Source organism: Vombatus ursinus, unplaced genomic scaffold (assembly GCF_900497805.2).
Source record: "Vombatus ursinus unplaced genomic scaffold, bare-nosed wombat genome assembly UNPS02014814.1, whole genome shotgun sequence".
In the NCBI taxonomy this organism is placed as follows: Eukaryota; Metazoa; Chordata; class Mammalia; order Diprotodontia; family Vombatidae; genus Vombatus; species Vombatus ursinus.
Window position 1 is genome coordinate 3378574 of NW_020954592.1, and position 16837 is coordinate 3395410.

At 38.4% G+C, this 16837-nt stretch overlaps 1 protein-coding gene across 5 annotated transcripts in view; it reads left to right on the top strand.

Annotated features, from left to right (window-relative positions):
- The window catches only part of SHROOM2 (shroom family member 2), a 245232-nt gene extending 233995 nt beyond the window's left edge, over positions 1-11237 (top strand). For all 5 annotated transcript variants that reach the window (XM_027835360.1, XM_027835358.1, XM_027835356.1 and 2 more), the window contains 2 exons: positions 5116-5388; positions 8252-11237. In XM_027835360.1, the coding sequence (XP_027691161.1) occupies positions 5116-5388; positions 8252-8518 (540 nt within the window). In that variant the 3' untranslated portion in view covers positions 8519-11237. The remainder of the gene's footprint in view (positions 1-5115; positions 5389-8251) is intronic.
- Positions 11238-16837: the final 5600 nt, after the last annotated feature.

Sequence of the window (16837 nt, forward strand, 5' to 3'; positions counted from 1 at the left end):
CATGAATTCAGGAAAAACTCTTATGTTTACATTAGATTCATTGCGTATTTAATACTAGGCTTCAGATTTAAACACAATATGAAATTTATGATAGGAAAGTGTTTGATGTATTTAAGTCAACAAACATTTGGTAAGCAGCTACTATGTGCCAGGCATGGCATTGAAAATGTTTTTTCTCTTCTGGATTCCAATTTGTGATTAGGCAAATTAAAAATGAGTTAGTTTTGTCCAAAGATAATTTCATAATTTCATCAATCTTTTGGGGTTCTGTACAGTTTCATTTGCTTCCTTTACTTGCCTACAAATCAAATTATTTTCTAGTTTTCTTGTATGGTATGAATAGTAGTTTTGTGGCCGTTTCTTGTTTGGGTCAAACGAGATTGCTTGCTCTAGAACTCAAGTCAAGAAGGCTTGGGTTCAGACCCAGCCTCAGACACTCACTAGCTGTGTAACCCTAGGCAAGTCACTTAACCTCTTTTTGCCTCAATTTCCTCAAATGAAGATAGTAATAACACCTACATCTTGGGGTGGTCATGAGGATAAAAATGAGATAACACGTTTGTAAAGTGCTTTGCACTCCTTAAAGCATTATATAAATGCTAGATGATAATATTAATATTAAGTGTTGTTGTGTTATTCCTTAGGGGAAAAAAAAGCACACCTTGATTTAAAGGCTTTCCGGAAAGTCCTATTCTCACACTCTTCTGTCTTCCTTTTGCTTCACTGAAGGGAAGCGATTGAAAGGTTTTCACTTTCTGTCTTATCACAAGATGACTGCAGTTCAGTAGTAAATAGATCATTAGAGGCTCTCCTCTGTGTAAACTTTCATTTTCACTTTAATAAATGTTTTTGTAATTTTACAAAAATTTCATATTACTTTGGACAGGTTGCCTTCCAGGACTTAGTGATTGATTGGTTATCCTTCCCTCTCTAGTTTTGAACATAAGACAGCCTATGTTGCCCTACACTCAACCACCCTATTTTACCTCTCTCATTTCTTGAACATTTGTATAATTAATATTTGATATACTTACACAAAATATGGGTCTGTAATAAAAGGAAATAAACACACCTCAACTGGACTTATGCCAAACCCAGGTTTCCAGGAAAGCTTCTGATCCTCTTTTTTGATCCTAAGAATTATGCTGCTTCCTTCTTCCCTTTAAAAAAAAAATAAACTTAGTTCTTATTTCATGGCCTTCTTAATGGAAGTTCTAAGTTTTATTCTCAACAGAGAAAGACCCCCAGTATTTACTTCTAACCAGTCAAAGGCTAGAGCTATTTCCTTCTTCTGTTTTAAGCAACATCCTCTGTCTGTCACCCCAAATCTCCCACTAAATTCTAGATTTAAGCTTAGAATCTTAAAGTTTTGTGCTGAAAGGAATCTTAAAAGTTATCTAGTTCATAGGAAGATAGAATTAGAGCTGGGAGAGACCTCAAACCCCATTGAGTGCAGTCTCCTTATTTTTCAAAGGAGGAAACTGAGGCATTGGGAGTAGAAGGGAGTAAGGGACTTGACTTAGCTGGGATTTGAACCTAAGTCCCCTGCCTCCTGGATCCATTGTTTTTTCCACTAAACTGAACTGGCCACTGTTCAAGAGGCTTTTTTCCCCTTGGCTTCTACCTGAAGCATTGCTCTAAACTAGACCTTTTTTTATAAATAACTCACCCAAACAATCTCCTGCTGAACTAAACCTGCTTAAAAAGTACTGCCCCATTCTTCCTATTATATACTTTTCCCCAAAACTCTTCTGAATCCACATACTTTCTCTGTCCCTTCTTTGTCTTGTTACAACTCTATTCATCATCTCCCTCCCCTTATCTACTGTCTGAACCCTTTATCTCATTCTGTTGTTTTTGTCTTTTTGTAATGCAAACATTGGCATATTTATAAATCAATTACCTTTCTCCTACCCGAGTCCTAGGATGACCATGGGTTGTCACCCTTTCTGGCAATGTTTTTTTTTAATGCGGAGCAATTGGGGTTAAATGCCTTGCCCAGAGTCATGCAGCTAGTGAGTGTTATGTGTCTGAGGCTGAATTTGAATTCAGGTCCTCCTGACTCCAGGGCCAGTGCTGTATCCACTGTGCCACCTAGCTGCCCCTGGCAATATTTTTTAAAGCCGAAATAAGAACACTGAAGAATTGTTTCCTACCTGTGGCTAAGGGCATCAGTAAATGGTCACCGAAATATGTTCTTTTTTGTTTTGTTTTTGTTTGTTTGTTTTTTTGTTTTTGTTTTGTTTTTGTTTTTGGCTATGCAATGGGGTTAAATGACATGCCCAAGGTCACACCGCTAGTAAGTATCAAGTGTCTGAGCTGGTTTTGGACTCAGGTCCTCCTGACTCCGGAACTGGTGCTCTATCCACTGCATCACCTAGCTGTTCCCTCCAAAATATGCTCTTACCCTTGAAGTGTTTCCCCAAACTTAGAACTGAAACAGAAAAGAGGGACAGAAATCCTCCATTCTCCTTTTCTATCACATACTTGTTATCTGAGTAATATGTGCTTGGAAAAAACAAAATACTATTCATAACCGTGGGATTTTGAAATTGATTTAAAGCAGGCTGCATTAAAAAAAAAAAAAAGCAGCCAGCTGCTGAACAGAAAAGGATAGATAAGAAACTGAGATGCATAAGGTTTGAATAGATCATAACATGGCAGCTCCCAAAGCACAGAAACTAGCAAGAGAGAAATGTGTAAGCATCCTGAGCAAATAAGATTTGACCTGGTCAAGCTATAGTAATTTAGAAGTTCCATGTGTATTTAGAAGCAAAAGCTCTACAGATTAATCAGTCAGTAGGAATGTATATCCTATAAAACTGCTTACCATTTTAATCTCTTTGAGTATTTCAACATACTGATAAGCCTAAGATAAATTTGACCTAAAGGAGGGGCACCCTTTCACTCCCTGTGATTTTGGGTTCAGGTCTTTGGAGTCCCTTTTTTTGTTTGTTTGTTTGTTTCCTCATTTGAACCTTATGAAAAGCTTTATCTCAATTTTCTTGAAGAATTATTTATCTCCATCAAAGCCATAGAGGGTCAGAGGTGTTTAGTGGGCAAAATCCAGAAGCAGTACTCATCCTGTTTGTTCATTATTCTGATATGTTTCCCACAGACAGAAATGGAGTTGTTGCCTTTAATTACTTCTTCCTGTATTAATTATTAGTTTAGAGGGGCATAGAGTCCAATTTTACATATATCATTTATAAGGTCATGACACCTCTCACCCCTTACAGAAATGTGGTTTGCTTTTGGCCTGGGATGATTTTAAAATTCCAATCTTGAATAAAATGTTGGGTGTCTTTTTTCATATGTGAGTTGACTTTTAAATTCAGTGAAGTTTGAGATTCAGACCTTTTCCTTTTTCCTTGGCTTAATTTGCATCTGGCCTTTTTTTTTAGCCACATCTGTTTTCGGTTAGCATTTCTTATAGATGTATGTAATATGCTAGGATCCCACAGCACCTCAGAGACCCAGGATGTGGTTATTGAAAAGGGAGAATGTGATCTTTTCTGATTTTCAGGTTTAAGTTGTGTAGATGACTCACCTAGCGACTTTGAGTTATGCGGTTATTCTCCATGAGTCTATTTCTCTTCTTCCTTCCATCTATGAAATGGGAGTGATCATCATACCAGTATATTTTAGCCTTGGCCTTTTCCAAGTGATTTATGTTGTATATGTCTAAGACTAGGTACACTAGGCCTTAGTGGATGGTCATAGATGGAAAATATCTTGGTCATCAGATAGTACAACATCAGCCATAGAAACAAGGCAAAGACAGATCTCAGAGTGTTGACATTTTATTATGTATCTGCCTTTACCACGTTGCTGCATCAACTTGTAATAACAATTTAGTCATGCTACTTAAGTGTAAGGGTATAAGGTGGTGGTGGTGTTGTTTTTATCATGGTTTTGTATCCAGGATTTAACATAAAAAAACTTAAATATTACTTTAAAATTGAATGGTAGAAGTGATTTCATTAAAAGACATCTTCCAGGCTCATTCAAATCATTTTTTTAAGGCTTTACTTTTCTCTATGTTTGCAAGAAACTTTAGTAATGGGATTAATACTTCGATGGATAATATGGTTTCATTGATGTGGGTACTTCCTCCAATTGTCTTACTCCATGTATCCTTTGTCTTTGTCCTCCTATAAATCTGTCACAAGAGATCCACCCATGAAATAAAGAAAAACAACAGGATTACCAGATTTAAATAATTTTTATTCATATGTTTTATTTGGAAGTCTCTAAAGTACTCAGAACTAATTCAGTCTTGTAAAAAAAAGTTACAATAATAATAGCTAATGTTTTTGTAGTATCTAAAGGTTTGCAAAGTACTTTCCATTCATTATCTTATTTGAGTCTCACAACAAACTTACAAGGTAGGTTTTATAGTTATTATTATCCTCATGAGGAAGCAGATATTAGAAATATTAAGCACATTGCCCATGGTCACAAAGCTAAGTTTCAGAGATAGGATTCAAGACTGGGTTTTTACTGATTCCAAGAATAGAATTCTTTCCACTATACCACATTGTCACTAATCTAAAATAGATAGCTGCCATCTTTAGAGGTTATGACTTTTCATAATCATAAAAGGATATGGACCCAACTAGAATAGATCATGTGGTAGCTAGGTAGTATAATAGATGAATCACTGAGTCAGGAAGACCCGAGTTCAGTTCCCACCACGAAATATATGACCTCGGCAAGTCACAATCTTTCCTAACCTCCATTTTCTCATCTGTAAAATGGGACTAATGATATCACCTATAGCACAGGGTTCTTGTGAGAATCAAATGAGAAAAAAAATTTAAAAGAATAAAATAAAATAAAAATTAAAAACAAAGAATCAAATGAGGTTATATCATTTGTAAAGTGCTATAGAAATGCTATCTAGTTTAGTACTGGTAGTAGAATTTTAACTTCTTGTCTTTATCCTTCCCATAATCTTGTTTTTTTTTTTTTAGATAATGCAAACATAAACATTGGCCCATTCACAGATTCTGTTTTATTTCAAATTAATGAAGCTTTGTAACAGTACTTAATGTTTTCATCTTCTTGGGAGAGTGTGTTAAATATGTTTTGTACATTCTTGCCCCTCCACAGCAGGAGCTCATTGACAGCATCAGCAGAAAGCTGAAGGTGCTACGGGAAGCCCGAGAGACCTTGCTGGAGGATATTCAAAACAACAATGCTCTAGGGGATGAGGTGGAAGCCATCGTGAAAGATGTCTGCAAACCAAATGAATTTGACAAGTTCAGGATGTTCATTGGAGACCTTGACAAAGTGGTGAACCTCCTTTTGTCCCTGTCTGGAAGACTGGCCCGGGTGGAAAATGCCCTGAATAACTTGGATGAAAATACATCACCTGAGGAACAGGTAATTAAACACACACACACACACACACACACACACACACACACACACACACACGTATCTGCCTGCCTTCACTGAGAATACATGCACACGTGCCCATCCTCCACTGAAGCCACTATCCTGGTGCCTTTTCTCATGGCACAGAGTTGACCTTGGGTACTTGAAGGCCATAATAACACAATCTAAGCTCTGGAAAGCCTTAACTAGTTTAGAAGGCTTTGAACAATGGACTTCACAGTCAACTCTATGCCTGTCATCTGTGTGCCAATCTGGCTGCATTCAAAGAGTTTCATCACCAAAAGTTATTGTAGGAAGTGATGGTGGGTGTTTTTTGGTACATTTTTTTTTGTGTTTATTTGTGTTACTGTTTTTTGTGGGGGAGGTTTTAGTCATAGTAACCAAGATAACATCTACCAAGGCATGGAGGGTTACATTGGTAAAGAAAATACTCACATCTAGGTCTTTAGAAATGTTAAAATAATAATAATAATGACTCTGATTTACATAAATTTGGATTTATGTAAATACATTGCATTGGTGAAGGAAGTAACCTACATCTAGATCTTTAGAAATATTAAAGTAATAATAACTCAGATTTATATAAATTTGTATTTATATATATCTTTGCTGCATTGGAGAAGGAAATAACCTACATTTGGAGCTTTAGAAATATTGAAGTAATAAATAACAATTCAAATTTATGTAAACATTTAAAATGTATGAAATGCTTTACTCACAGTGTCCATAGGAATTAGGTGGCACAAGTGTTATTTATTATATACATTTTACAGATTAAGAAACTCAGAGAGGTTAAGTGATGTCCCCGTGGTCATATAGCCACTGAGTGGCAAAGATGAGACTGAAGCCTAGGGCTTTGAGTGCAGTGGTCTTTCTGTTACACACATTCCTCATTACAGAAGGGAGGAAGGCATAGTGAGGGGAAAAGGTTTTGTTCTTTAGGGCATTTTTGTCCTTACTTAGGAATGTCATGAATGCCAACTATGAAATGTGTGTGTGTATATATAAGGTCATGGGATCGTGCATTTTAGAGGCAGAAGAGGACCCTCTGTAGGGGATCATGGAAATCAGAGGATTTTGAGGTTATCTCATCCACTTTCCTTCTTCTTCTTTTTTTTTTTTTTTTTTGGCTTTTTGGCGAGGTGATCAGGGTTAAGTGACTTGCCTGGGGTCACACAGCTAATAAGTGTTAGGTGTCTGGGGCCAGATTTGAACTCAGGTCCTCCTGACCCCAAAGCCAGAGCTCTATCCACTGTGCCACCTAGCTGCCCCATCCCTTATTTTTCAACAGTAAAGAAAACTGCTTAGTCATTTGGCGGTTGTTCAACAAACATTTTTATTAACCTGTTGCTATACATGTGGCAGGCATTGTGTTAGGCACTGGGGAGATAGAGCAGCAAAAATGAAAACAGCCTTTGCCCTCAAGGTGCTTGTATTTTATCTGAGAACAGGCATGCACCTGTGCATATAAATACAACATGGGGGTTTTCTTTTTTGGAGAGAGAGAGGCACTTGGCAGAACTCAGGAAAGGCTTATATAGCGGGTAACATTTGAGGTGAACTTTAAAAAAAGTAGGGATTTTAAGTGGTGGTGGTGGTGAGGAAGGGGTACATTCCAGACATGTGCAAAGACACAGAGAAGGAGGTATGGAGTGTTATTTGTGAGAAACAACAAGAAGGCCAGTTTATCTGGGCCATAGAATGTGTGAAGGAGAGTCATGTTGTAATTATGAGCTAAAAGTTGAAGATATGAACCTCATTTAGAAAAATAACAATGTCTTCTTATCTGTCAGCTCAGCTGATTTTTTAAAATTTAATTTTAAAAAAAAATTTTATTTAATTTAAAAATCTTTATTTATCCCTTTCTAATTAATTCAGTGCTTCAATAAATATCGAATACTTGTTGGTGATACCAGAAAGTATGGACCATTGCTCACATGGAGTTTATAATTTGGTTTGAGACTCAAGATGCAGATGTGTTAAAAAGTCTTAATATTTAGTTCAATGGAGCCCTTTTAAGGAATGCAAATCAATGACCCTGTGAGGTTTATAAAGGGACTCAGCAACTAATTGGGTAACAGGGTGAGGGCAAGGGGGGGAAATCAAAGATAATCCCAAGATTTAAAGCCTTATCCAGTGAAAAGATGGTGGTGCCATTAATGGAGATGAGAGTTTAGAGGGAAAATCAGGTATATGAGAAAAAGTAATGAATTCTTTGATTTTAGAATCATAGAATTTTAGACCTGCAAGTCACCTTAAGGATTGTTTTCCATATAAATGACTAAAAAGGGTCTTCCTTTCCAAGTAATAGTAATGAATTATCCTATAAGGCAAATATCGTGAGAGAAAACATGGTGTAATAGATAGAGAGCTTGCCTGGGAGCCAAGAAGACCCAAGTTCAAATCCTGACTGACATATTCTGACTCTGAGATCCTATACAGCTCACTTTTTAAGATGATAGATTTCAGAGACAGTGCCAGCCTGTGCTGGTAGAGAGCTTCCTCATCTGAATATTCTTTGTGAATGAAATCGTAAAACCAATCCCCGTTTCCATGCACAGTAACATAATTCCTTTCAAACCTATTAAAACAAATTGTTTACTGGCACTGGCAGAAGGAATTTCCTCATCTAGGGATTCCCTGTAATAATGAAATTTCAGATTCAGTTCCTGTCCCTAAAGCAAATCAGAAGTCAAAATTGGAGGAAGAGGGGATGGGGAACAAAAAGACAGTCTTGCTTGCGGCCAGTGGAGGAGATGACGGGTCGTACTTGTGGGAACTCTGCTCCTCAGGCTTTGCCTGCCTCCTCATGCCTACTCCTCAAATAGCGTGTTTTTTCTGCCTGTAGCGAACGCTCCTCGAGAAGCAAAAACTGCTCACGCGCCAGCACGAAGATGCAAAAGAACTCAAGGAGAACCTGGACCGCCGAGAACGCATCGTCTTTGACATTCTGGCCAGCTACCTGAGCGGGGAAAGCCTGGCTGACTATGAGCACTTCGTGAAGATGAAGTCAGCCCTCATCATTGAGCAGCGGGAACTAGAGGATAAAATCAAGCTGGGGGAGGAGCAGCTGAAGTGTTTGACTGAAAGCCTGCCACCAGAACGGGCCAAGTAAGAGCAGAAACACCCTGGTGGAGAATAGGAACGGGAAGGTGCAGGCCCGCTTCCTGAGCGTGCAAAGTGGGAGGAGTGGGGGGGAACCCAGCTTATATTCATGCCCTGTGGATAGAGTCCTAAAAAAAAAAATAGCAAAATTGCTATTTTACAAGAGCAATAACTTCCTCGTTTGTTTTGTTTGGATGATGTATTTAAATTGTTTTTAGTTCCTTCTAATTGCTGAGCTCAGTGGCTCATCTTATCCTTCCGTCTTTAGAAATGACTGCAAAGAAACTAGAGAATTTTAAGCTTCAAATTCAGTGTGTTGTGAAGTCTGTTCCAATAGAGCATGCAGATAATTTTTAAATGGAATAGCTACTGTTTCTTCTGTCATCAGATGCTGTATGGATTGTTGATGAACCCAGTTTTAATGAGTAGGTGGGCAGCATGCAGCCTTAGTAAGGAAATGAGACGTATCAGGGAGAGACGACTCTGGTTGCAGATCTCTAATAATTCATCCAGGGAGCAGGGCTGCATTTTCATATCTGTTCCATCTCATTAAACTTTATAAGCATTAATTTATCATATCATATAATGATGTTATCTGATCCTAGCTGATGATAATAATTTATTAACACTTTGGAAAGGTGAATGGTTTGTTAGTGGTTTAGAACCAGTTGTGAAATTGATCACTTGAACTGTTGGCTCCCGCATCCTGAGATTGAAATACCACTTAAGGAAATAATGTGCATGCCTTTCCTCTCTCCTCCTAGCCCCCAACTCAAATGATGTTTTCTTGCAGACTAAGTTCATTATTTTGAAAATGTCCCTAGCAGTAGCATGGCCATTAGGATTAAGGAGTTGGTGTTTCACCAGAGTATCTTAATATAACCTGTATTTTCTTTTCCCTTACACCACAGTTGTTTTGTGTGCATACAGTCACTAACGTAGTGATATTCAATACTGCTTTTACCTCCTATGTGTCACCAAAGCTTTTTTGGACACATTTCATTCTGTTGTTTGTCTCACTCTAGTTTTAGTGACCACCTGAAATGTATAATTCCTGTGCAGAATCTTTTCTAAAAGTTTGTGTCTTTTTTTTATTCATTGAAAAACAAAATTTCAGCATAACAAAAGGCTGTTGTCATATGTTCCCAGTAGTCTCATTATTTTCACAGAAGATAATTTTTAAAGTGATGTGCTTCCATAGAAATCATTTTCTAATGCAATGCACATTTCAGGGCAAGAGGAAATCTTGGACAATTTCATATTTTAGATCACAATGGGACAATTGTTAAGGAATCATTTTAATACTTTTTTAATTGTTCTATTTCTACAGAATGTTTTCCAAATTAGGCAGGCAGCCTTCCTTTCTGTATCCATCAGAACTGCACATATGCACACCCCCACACACAAACTTTTAGAAGAACAGTGACAAAACATGCTAAATTAGCTGATGAGGAAATCAGTTCTTAAACATAACACAACCTCAACATCTATACTTCTGTCTTTTGTCAGTTTTAATGTGTAACTTCCCACAGAATGAAGTTACCAATTGGGAGTTGTTGTTGTGTTTGGTTTTTTGGTTTTTTTTACCAGTGTCAGAGGAAAATACATACACACACATACTTAATATGTACGCACATACATATATACATAGGGAAATATGTACAAATAGAAATACCTGCATGCATATGGGCAGGCAGTCTGCATCATTGGAGGAACCTTCCAAATCGATGAGATCATAGATCCATGTGAGTACGCACATACACGTATACGTGTGTGTGTACATTTATAAGCTAGTCTTTCTACCCTAACATAGATCATTTTTTCGCAGTTCTTATTCCTATTAAGTTAAAATATCCCCCACCCTCACCCCTTCTTCAGTTTGAAAGCACCTATACCTCCAATGAAGTGATCTCCCTTCTGCCCAGAAGTCATTTGCTGCTAAAACAAGTAATGTCAGGGCAAATGATATACTTTGTTCTTGATCCTCATCTCTTCCATTGTAGCTAAGCTAACTTAAAGAATTTCAGTGTGCTTTTCCAAAAGAAAAAAAAAAAGAAATAGACAAAGATAGGATGTTTTCCCCTTTATCTGTAATTCCCTACCCGCTTGCCTGTCCCCCACCCTTAAAGGAAATTCTGTGTATTGAGCATGTTGCTGATTTTGTTACTAAAAGATCCATGATTTATCAATCTGGGTACTCCCTTCGGTGATGCAGAGAACAGTATTGTGGTTATTTTGGTGACAAATGTATGTGTAATGTGAATAATATAATTTGTGTCTGTATCTAATTCTTTGATTTAGGAGTTTGTCTCACACATAGCAATACAGAGCGCTCTCCTGTCCGCAAAGCAGCTTCTTGTTCATCACTGCCTCAGCCCATTCCCTGTTTTACCTTTTCTTAAATGTTTGGTTAGAAGGGACCCAAAGATTCTTGTGTCTCCATGTACATAAGTTTGTAAATAGCTATATTATTGCTTAAGAAAAATCTGGTGCTAATGTTTTGCCTCTGGCATTTCTTAGGTGATGGCTAATTCTTCACCTTATGTTATAGCTCCATGGTAGATTTCATTGTATAGTGAGATTCCCATCCTGGTCACTGGCTGCAGCTTGGATTCTGTAGCCTTTAGTGGAAAAATGTGTACAGATTTCATGCTTGACACTTAACACTTACCTGTTGGCAAATTACACTGCTTGACTTAAAGGAAATAAATAGTGTCTATTTCAATGTATCGCATGTTTGTCAGTGGTTTGTTACTAAAAGATCCAGGATTCTGTTGTTCTGAGGGTTCCCGCTAATGATAACAGAGCACAACCTCTCCACCTCTTGGTAAATGGTTTCGTAAATGGCTAGAGCCAGCCTTTAGGTGATATCAGTCTGAACTTTCCCATGCTCCTCTTATGACCAACGCAATGGTTTGTTGAAAGGCATAGACTCAAAGACTTTGTAGCTTGGTGGGAACTGTTGGCATCAGTACTCTACGGTCTGAGTCTTTGAAAACCCAGAGGCACCTCTCTACCACAGTGAAGAAACAGATCATCAGAGCAGAGATGTAGAGCTGGATAGATCCTCGGGGACCCCCTCATTTTACACACGAGGAGACCAAGGACGTTAGAATTTGAACACAAGATCACCAACTCTAGAGTCCTTTGATTTATCTACTTCACATTTGAAAACCTAAGTATTTTTATATCCTGGTCTCTGTGTTGCTTAGGTAACTTAAAAAAATGTTAATTTACTCAAGTCCAACCAATCTACATTCGAGGAAGAATTCAAGGTTGCACTTAAGATTTATTTGTATTTCATACAATTATAGGCCCAGAGAGAATGTCACACATGAGTCCCAAACTATGTAAAGTGAATGAAAATGTCTATCAATATGATTGGAAAGCCTTCTGATACACAAGCAGACCGAGTTAAAAAAATTCTTAGTCCATAGCCTCCCCCATAATATTGTCCATTCTAGCCTGGAATTTGTTAAAAGGTGGCTTGGCAGGTACATGCAGGGAGGTGGGGGGACGTTCTAGGGGAAGCACTACTGGGCCTTATCCAAAGGAGTTTCATATTGGATGGATATGTACATATATACATAGGTGTGTATTCATGTATATATGTGTGTGCATACACACGTGCATATTATAGGTTGCACACAATTTGTTTGCATGTTGTCTTCCGTTAGACTAGGTTTTTTTTGTTTGTTTTGCCTTTCTTTCTGTACCCAGTGCTTAATACAATACCTGGCAACATAGCAGGCATTTAGCAGATGTTAACTGACTCTTGGTAAGTTTGTTATTGATGATTTTAACTTGGCTGTTGTCATTATATGAACTCCTGTCCCTGCCAGCTTCTTATTTCCCACTACTCAGAGGAATTCACCAGGTCAGGTATAGGAAGGGCAAGACTTCTCCTTTTCTCTGTCCTTGCTACCAACACATTTTGAAGGAAGGAAGGGAAGGAAGAAAGACTCTTATTAAGAGCTTACTACTTGTTAGAAGCTACATTAAGTGCTTTACAAATGTTATCTCATTTGATACTCATAATAATTCTATTACTAACCCCCAGCGCCCTTCCCCTCCGTCCTACCCCATTTTACAGTTGTGGAAGCTGAGGCAAACAGAGTCATATAGCTAATAAGTGTCACAGACCAAATTTGAACTTAGGTTCTTCTGACACCTGAGTCTACAGTTATATCCACTGTGCTACCTCACTGCCTGAATGATAATAATAGCTAGCACTAATTTAGTGTTTTCAGATGTGCAAAGCATTTTATAAATATCTCCTTTTATTCTCCCAGTAACTCTTGGAGATAGGTCCTATTATCATTCCCATTTTATAGATCAGGAAACTGAGGCAGACAGCGGCAAAGTGACTTGCCCAGGATCGTATAGCTAGTAAGTACCTGAGGCCAAATCTGAACTCAGGGCTTCCTGACTCCAAGTCCAAAGCTCTATCCACTGTGTCACGTAGTTGATACATAGAGCTACAAAGACTAGCCAAAGATATTATGAATTGACATGGTTCTTTACTTCTCTGTACTTAAATAAACAACCCAATACTTGGGTATATAAAGGAAGGCACTACGTCAGTTGTTTTACTCATGTCCAACTCTTTGTGACCCCATTTGGGGTTTTCTTGGCAAGGACACTAGAGTGGTTTTCCATTTCCTTCTCCAGGTCATTTTAAAGATGATGAAACTGAGATAAACAGGGTTAAGTGACTTGCCCAGGGTCACACATAGCTAGGAAGCGCACCTCCCTGGATTGTTTTGAAGATCAAAAGAAATGTTTGCAAAGGGCTTGGCACAATGAGTGCCTGGAATATAGTAGGCTCTCAATAAATGCTTATTCTCTTCCTTTCCCCCTTTGTTACAAGGAAGGGAGGTCAAGGCACTGTTTTTTAAAGAAAGTATAAAGAAACTTACCTGGAATATAGAGAAAGAACACAATTAGGTTAAGAGGACTCTGTTGTGAGAAGAGCCTGGAATACTTGAACTAATGAGAAAACATTGAGGCGTACTTGTTAGTGTGTCAAACAAGCAAATGAAAGATTACTCCTTTAGAAAAGGAACAGTTATTTGTCCTGTTCCTCACTAAAGAACTAAGTACCAATCACTATTAGCTACCACTAAAAGCATATTGAGGAGTGGGGGAAAGGGTTTGTGAAGGAAAGAGAGGCTCTCTATCTAAATTGAATTCTTTCCCCCTCTGGATCTTTAAATTTTCATTTCTTTCATAGAACCATAGAATATTAGACCTGGTAGCACCTCAGAGAGGCAGCAGAGAAAACATAGTGGATAGACGGAAGGAAACCAGCATTTATTAAGTGCCTGCTATATTCTAGGGACTGTGCCAAGCCCTTTGCAAGTATCTCCCTTGATCTTCAAAACAACCCAGGGAGGTAGGTGCTATTATCCCCATTTTACAGTGGAGGAAAGTGAGACAGTGGTTAAATGACTTTGCCTAAGGTCATATGATATGGCTAAAAGTGTCTAAGGTAGGACTTGAATTCGAGTTTTCCTGACTTGAGGCCCAGTGCTCTATCCTCTGTACTACCTGGTTGTCTCTAGATAGAAAGCTGGCTTTGGAGACAGAAAGATCTGAGTTGAAATCTGCTCTGACACACACAAGCTGTGTGACCCTGCACAAATTACTTAATCTGGGAAAGTCTTTATAAAAAGTTCAAGGCTTGGCTCAAATCCCATATTCTGCATGAGATTTTTTGGGGTTTTTTCATAGCTTTTAATTCCTTCCCTCCTCAGATTGCCTTCCTTCTAGTCTGTATAGATGTCATATATACCTACTTAAATTGCATATTATTTCCTCAATTAGAATTTAAGCTTCCCGAAGGCAGGGCCTGTTAATGTCTTTTTTGGTATACCCAAAACTTAATGCAGTGCTTGGAATATAGTAAGCGCTTAATAAATGCATGTTGACCATATAACCCTAGGCTAAACACTCCAAGCTATTAAATTGAAAAGTAGTTACTGATCTGCATTGGCAGAAAAAGTTTCCTTACCAGTATTTTTTCCCTACCCTATGAAATCACAGATCAGGTTAAGAAAAAAAATTTTTTTAATGTAAGAAAAAAAGCAAGGGGGGCCCCCAGCACATTAGGTGGGTGAACCCCATTGTTGGTTAACTGAATGACATAGACAAAAGTCATACAGGATGAGCAGGCATGGAGGGGTCACAGGCTGCATCTTCGGAGGGAAGTGCAGAATCAGTGAGATCACAGAGCCTTCTGAGTAATGCAAATACATTTGTAATAGTCCTAAAGTTTGACTTGTGGGAATTTGTGCCTAGAAAGACTTCAGATATCCTAGGAATGAAAGCCAAGAAAGGAAATTCCATGGCTACATATTGGATCATTTATGTCATGCTTGCTCATTCGGAGTTTTGAAGAAAATACAGAGGAAACACTTATAGAAAAGCATGTGAAATAATGCTTGATTTTAACAGCTTCAGGCAAACAGGAAGTGATTTCACGTATTGCTGCAACACTTGCCTTAAAAAGCTATCTTCAAGTGTGTCCTTTTTTTCTCCAGGGTCCACTTCATCTTTTGAAGGTAATGTAATTATTAGCTTCCTTAATTGGATAGCTTTTGAGCTGACCTGAGCTCTGCCAATCTGTAAACAGAAGCGCAAGGCTCAAGAACCATCATAGAGGGTTACTCATTAAATAGTTTTAAAGAGTAATCATCTTCATTTGATTCATTAGAGGAAAAGACAATGCTAAGTTGTCTACGGTGATTGTGAAATTTTAAGTGCTATAGCCTGCTAATTATCCACTTCTAAGGAGCAAGAACCATCTATTGCACCCTGACCATCTTTTCTGAACCAAAAATGGTGACACTGTCTGGGAAGGGTCCTGAAATGTGGGTCTTTTTTTTTTTTTTTTTGGTTTTTGGGTGGGGGGGATTAAGTGACTTGCCCAGGGTCACATAGTTATGTAAGTGTCAAATATCTCAGGCGAGATTTGAACTCAGTGCCTCCTAACTCCAGGGCGGGTGCTTTATCCATTGCAGCACCTATCTGCCCCCCTGAATTTTAATCCTTTATTTTTTTAGGACTATTAGACTTTTGGGAGTGGAAGAGACTTAGATGTTATCTGGCTCAAAGAGGAATGACAAAGTCACCAAACTCACACAACTTATTGGTGGCTGGCCCAGGACTAGAACTCTGTCTCTTGACTCCCACTCCAGTGTTCCTCCCACTTCACCAAGCTGCCTTCCTTTGCTTGAAATTCAGATTTTCTCAGCAAATCCAAGATTCATGGTTGCTATTTAGATATGTAGGTGTGTTTCTATATATGTAACCTGCTCCAATACTTCAAGAATCTATTATTTCATCAGTTCAGGGACTCCTTCCATTGGTACAGATCACACTCTCTATGACTTGGTAGACCAATTAGACAACACTCTTTAAGCACCTACTATGTGCTGGTCAACGTGTGAGGCACTCGATGATTTTTAAGAGTTGCCAGCCTAATAACAGGGCAGCTAGAATGGATAGAGTACTAGACTTGGAGTCAGAAAGACCTGAGTTCAAATCTAACCTCAAACACTTACTAGCTGTATGACCTGGGCAAGTCATTTAACCCTGTTTGCCTCAGTTTCCTCACCTGTAAAATGAACTGGAGAAGGAAATGGCAAACCACTCTAGTATCTTTGCTAAGAAAACCCCAAATGGGGTATGACTGAACGACCAAAGCCTAATGATGGCCTTGTCCTCACAGCACTTTCTATGTATTCTGTCAGTGACCTTATCAGTTTAATGATTATCTCTCTGCTGATGAGCCATAGATTTTTACATCCAGTCTCTGTCTTTCTCTTTAGCTCCAGTCCTCCATCACCATCTATCTATTAGACCTTCTGAACATAGAAATCTCCAACTCAGCAATGTCTGAAATAATTCATTATCTTTCCCCCCAAAAAACTGCCTTTCTTCCAGCCTTCCTTAGTTCTTGTGAAGGGTCCCATCGTTCTTTAGTATGCCACACCCACAAATTTTGCATTCTTTTTAACTTCTCTTTCTCTCATCCCTCATATTGACTCTTGACTAATTGGTCTCTTCCCATCCCACACACAGCTGCCAAAGTGATTTTCCTAAAGCAGTCTGAATATATCATCCTCCTATAAACTCAAATCACTCTATTGCTTCTAGAATAAAATCTAAACTTCTGTTTGGCATTTTAAAGCCCTTTTCAACCTGGTTCCAGTGTACCTTTTCAGCCTTGTTTTCTTCCTGCACTCTCCAGTTCAGCCAAACTGGACTTTCTGTTGAGGGTGAGGGTGGGGAAGAAATAGTGTGCTAGAGTACAGAGAATGACAGA